This window comes from Callospermophilus lateralis, chromosome 10 (genome assembly GCF_048772815.1).
Source record: "Callospermophilus lateralis isolate mCalLat2 chromosome 10, mCalLat2.hap1, whole genome shotgun sequence".
NCBI classification, from domain to species: Eukaryota; Metazoa; Chordata; class Mammalia; order Rodentia; family Sciuridae; genus Callospermophilus; species Callospermophilus lateralis.
Window position 1 is genome coordinate 78,811,016 of NC_135314.1, and position 5,644 is coordinate 78,816,659.

General features: G+C 34.1%; 1 protein-coding gene across 1 annotated transcript; it reads right to left on the reverse strand.

Moving 5' to 3' along the window:
* Positions 1-2,602: 2,602 nt before the first annotated feature.
* LOC143408348 (olfactory receptor 5AC1-like) lies at positions 2,603-3,535 on the reverse strand. Its single transcript, XM_076867997.2, has one exon. The coding sequence runs from the start codon at positions 3,524-3,526 to the stop codon at positions 2,603-2,605; it is 924 nt and encodes a 307-aa protein (XP_076724112.2). The 5' UTR covers positions 3,527-3,535.
* Positions 3,536-5,644: the final 2,109 nt, after the last annotated feature.

Sequence of the window (5,644 nt, forward strand, 5' to 3'; positions counted from 1 at the left end):
ATGAAGAAATGACAAAATCATAGAATTTGGAGGGAAATGGATGGCATTAGAGCAGATTATGCTAAGTGAAGCCAGCCAATCCCTTAAAAACAAATGCCAAATGTCTTCTTTGATATAAGGAGAGTAGCTAAGAACAGAGTAGGGACAAAGAGCATGAGAAGAAGATTAACATTAAACAGGGATGAGAGGTGGGAGGGAAAGGGAGAGAGAAGGGAAATTGCATGTAAATGGAAGGAGACCCTCAGGGGTATACAAAATTACATACAAGAGGAAGTGAGGGGAAAGGAGGAAAAATATAAGGGGGAGAAATGAATTACAGTAGAGGGGGTAGAGAGAGAAGAGGGGAGGGGAGGGGGGAGGGGGGATAGTAGAGGATAGGAAAGGCAGCAGAATACAACAGACACCAGAATGGCAATATGTAAATCAATTGTTGTGCAAATGATGTGATTCTGCAATCTGTATATGGGGTAAAAATGGGAGCGCATATCCCACTTGAATCAAAGTGTGAAATATGATATATCAAGAACTATGTAATGTTTTGAACAACCTACAATAAAAATTAATTAAAAAAAAAAAGTTAATGAATGTAATCATATAGAATACTTTTAAATACATTTTGTAAATAAATTTTGTTATTGGGCATCTATTGAAATTAATCTTAAGACCAAAGTAGATTTTTTCCCCAAAATGTGTTCATGACAAACAGACGAGTAATAAAAGATATCATACACATAAATCTTTTCTGGGGGCGTGAGGGGTACTAGGGACTGAACTCAGGGGTACTCGACCACTGAGCCACATTCCCAGCGCTGTTTTGTACTTAGAGTCAGGTTCTCACTGAGTTGTTTAGGGCCTCGCTTGTTGAGAGGCTGGCTTTGAACTCAAGATCTTCCTGTCTCAGCCTCCCAAGCCACTGGGATTATAGGCCTATGTCAACCCACGTGGCCCATACACCTAAATCTTTAGATAAAACTTTTGGTATACTTTTGAAAATATTGGCTTGAAAAAAATATGAAGTGTTTCCTAAGTATGAGAAAAAAAAAGATATATTTTCAAACTTCAACAACTTCAAATTTAAATTCAATTCTTTATTTATATCATTTTTTTTCTAAACAAATACACCAAGAAGAGATTGATCAAGGCATATAACTGTCTTACTAAAGAAGAATTGAGTCATGTTTCTCTATAAGTATAAAATTAGCCCATGAGTTCTCAACCACTAATTTACATTCAATTCAGGAACATGATCATTTTATATATATATATATATATATACTGGTAGCCGGCCCGCCCTGGCCCTCGGGGCTCAGCCCCCAGTTCCTTGTTCTGCATGTCAAAGTGGCCAGCTCACAGGGTCGTGACGCAGGTTTGCAGTTTCCCGTATATCTGCCTCAGTCATATGTGCCTCTTTGGGAACATCTTGACCTGTTTGGAGCCTCCTGATAGGGGACTGTGACGGTAACCCAAGGACGCAGTTATTACTCTTCCCTCCTCGCTTTTGAGTCATTTCCCCAGCTGTTTCAAAAGATATATAAGGGGAACAAATTTGGCAATAAAGCGGCGGCAGCTTTATTGGTTCTTTACTGGATGAAGAACCTTGGTGTCCTGTGTATTTCTTAACCTCAACGTCCCTCGCCGGACTCGGCTCCCGTAGCCGGACGCGGCATATATATATATATTTATACTATAATTATATGCCATATAATTACATATTACTTTTATATAATTATATATCATTTATTATATAATAGATATTTTATGCACTCATCTATTACATTTAATATATTAATATTTATATTAAGAATTCATTAGAACAATTTTTTGCTCCTGTTATTAAATAATAAACCATTTTCTTATCTTTGATCTAGTTCCCTTGCATTCTGCCTGAGGGCATCTAGTAAAACTGATAAAAATAGTAATGCATTCATACAGCTAGTAACTGAAATATCTTTCTACTAAAATAAATCATTCTTAAATTTAAATATTATCAAATATCTTGTTATATTCAATATCCTATATGAAAATAGTGCATGAAGTTATAAATATGACCAAAGTTTTATTTTAGTCAGTCTTGCAGCGTTACTGAGTATGGAAAAAAAGAAAAGAAAAAAAGGAGAGAGAGCAAAACCTTATTATTTTGCAGGTTCATAGAGATAAACTAAGTTTATTCAAGTAAGTAACTGCCTATATAGGTCACCCTCAATTATAGCTATTTACTAGTAAATTTTTCTCACTGTTGCACCATAAAATTACTAATTACTACCTGTAATTTTACAAGGGTAAAGCAAATACCTAATTTGCAAAAGCAAATGCAAAGATAAAATGGAACACAATGTATCTAAATAAGCTCATATGGCTAATGTGACCACTCTTTCACTGAACCCATAACTAAAAAAGCCCATTTAGCACTGAACCGCCCCCCCCCAAAAAAAAACTGAATTTCTTCACACAGAGCTCAGCAGTCACTCTGACCATTAGTTCTTGGGTAAAATGGCAGAATAGTGACTAATCCAAAAGATTGGTTTTTTGTTTGTGTGTTTTGGTTTTGGTTTTTTCCATAAAAGGTAAAGAAGAAAGAGTTTGAAACTTGTATGACAAATATTTATTTCTTTATTATTCTTCTCAAGGCACCTATAACCTCCTTGTTTCTCAGGCTGTAAATAAAAGGATTTAACAGGGGTATTATTATTGTGTAAAATAAAGAAAGCATTTTTTCCTTATCTTCATCTGGTCCAGACCCTGGACCAACATAAGTGAGGAAGAGAGTGCCATAGAACAAGGAGACAGAGAACAGATGGGCACTGCAGGTAGAGAAGGCTTTGTGTCTGCCTTTCTCAGACTTCTTTTTAAGAATGGTAAAGAGGACCTGAGCATATGAGACCATAATGGTTACAAAGGTGAAGGCTTGCATAAAGGCTGAAAAGATTAAAATGACAAGCATATTAATTGTAGGATCAGTACAAGATATTTTGAATAGTTGTAAAATTTCACAATAGAAATAATGTATGATATTGGACTTGCAGAAAGTTAATCTAACAAACAAACCCACATGAATTGCTAAATGTAGAAAACCAACAAAATATGAAGCACCTATAAACTGAGTACAGAGATTATTGGACATCACCACTGGATACAGCAAGGGGTTGCATATGGCTACATAGCGGTCATAGGCCATCACTGACAGGAGGAAACATTCCGTGGTAGCACTGGAGCCAAAACAATAAAACTGTGTTAAGCACTCAGCTAGGGATATCTTATGATTCTTAGATAAAAAGTTGATAAGCATCTTGGGGGTCACAGAGGATGAAGTGCATGCATCAGCCAAGGCTAAACTGCTGAGAAATAAGTACATGGGGGTGTGAAGGTGGGGGTCCTTCCAGATGAGAGCAATCAGGCCAAGGTTGCCCACCATGGTGATGATGTAGATCACAAGGAACACCAGGAACAGGGGCACCTGCAGCCCTGGACGGTCTGTAAGTCCCGTGAGAAGAAAGTCAGTCACCAGAGTCACATTTTCTTCTGCCATATTTGATCTGGACAATCACCAAAATGAAAGAAAAGGTAAGGAACAGTCGAAATAGAATCATAAAGTTGTTTATATTTTTATGTGACTAATATATTCCTAATCAATTCCTATCATCTAAATGATAGTTTTAAATTTTTACATTTATTTGTCTATAATTTAATGTACATTCAAAATTCTTCATAATAAATAGTTTTAAAATGATAATTCATCTATTCATCTAAAGGGATATGTAAATTTAATGAAAATCCTTTTCAAACTAAGCACTAAGGAGGGAATGTTGGTTTTTTGTTTGTTTGTTTTTGGTACTCAGAGGCACTTGACTACTGAACCATCTCCCCAGCCTATTTTGTATTTTACTTAGAGACAGGTCTCACTCAGTTGTTCAGTGCCTCCCTTTTGCTGAGTGTGGTTTTGAAATCGCATCCTCCTGCCTCAGACTCCCCATGCCGCTAGGATCATAGGCCTGGGCCATAGCACCTGCTCAATCTTATATTTTTAAAGCTACATAAAATCAGCATAACAATTATGTGAATAGAATTGTTTCTCAGAAATAACTCCCAGGAATATATAAGTAATAGGAATTATCAAGATTAACTTACTTGATACTGAACTATGAAGGCATCTATCAAAATATTAAGATAATTGCATAAAAATGCACAATAGGATCAGTGTAACAGAATAGAGAGAGCTAAGAAATTGAATTCAATAATACAGGACTGTGGCTTAAGTAAATAAAATATTTAGTTGGAAAAAGATGATGATTTAATGGGATTGTGATTTGTTGTTGGTTATTTGTCTGGAAGTAAATTAGAGTCCTAATTCATACCATAGATATGAAATTTAGGAGACAATAATGTTACATAGATGTTAAGAAGTGTTTATCCAAATAAAGAAAGCCAGTGTTACGAGTACAACATAATCTTACCGCAAAGGAAAGGAGTCAAAGGATATATAATAGGTCATGAAATATGTTTACCATGTATATAAACAATGTAGTTTTTTGCCTGTAACAAAATTGTCTGTTAAAACAGATTAGAAGAGGGTAAATAATCTAAAAAAAAAAGATTAAAAAGGATGAAGGATATGAATAAACAAATTTACAAAAGAACAAATCAAAATGACCAATAAATCAAATGCAAAGAACCTCAATTTTCTGCTTGTCATGAATAAACACACACATGAACACACACATACAAAAAAAAAAAAAAAAACCCAGAAATCTCTTTTTTCTTGTTTAGGATTAGCAGAAATTATTGTGTATAAAAATACCCACTGCTGAATGAGCTGAGAAAAGTAGTACTCTCATATACTACCTGTGGAAATATTAATTGCAGCAAACTTTTTATAAAGGAATTTTATATAATCTACATTAAATTTTTAAAAATAATAGGTCCCTGGTTTTAACATTTTCCTTTATATATACACTATAAATAAAGCACAGCTACATAGACATGACATATACAAAGAATATGTCATGCCTATTATTTTGCTACACACCTCAAAATGCAATGGTTGGATAAAGCAGTGCATTCATATTATGCAACAAAATATATTAGCTATTAGAGAAAGAGTTATAACAAATTGAATTGAGAATTACCACAATGTAAAGAACTTACAAAGAGTAAGATACAGAGAATTATAAATGCTATACTCTCATTATTATAAAATAAGCAATGCATTTATAAATCTCTCTTTCACCTAAAGAAAAAACATGGATACTAGCTCTTAAGTTTATGCCACTGTTTTTTTCTGGTGGGAGAGTAGAGATAGGAATAAGGGAATAGAGAAAGAAAAAATCAAGAGGTCAAAATAAGAGTTCCACAAGAAGAGCATCATGTATATGTTATGATGCTTTTTTCATACAATTATGTATTTAGTTATATGTGTACATACATAAAATATTTGTGAAAGAGTCTCTAATGTGCTAATAGTGGAGATCAGAAACAGGAAAAGTAAAATCCTGTTCTGTTTTAAAGGAGAGACTTTGGAAACAGACATTCTAATGCAAAACTAGAAGATTATAATTTTTAAAATGTGCATCTAAATATCAGTTAAACTTATAAATAGACTTAAGTGAAGTTAGCATATTCTTTTGGATATTTTCAATTGATAACACTT

What these genes read in the sequence shown, in the direction of transcription:
- LOC143408348 (XM_076867997.2), bottom strand. Translation starts at nt 3,526, where the DNA reads ATGGCAGAAGAAAATGTGACTCTGGTGACTGACTTTCTTCTCACGGGA.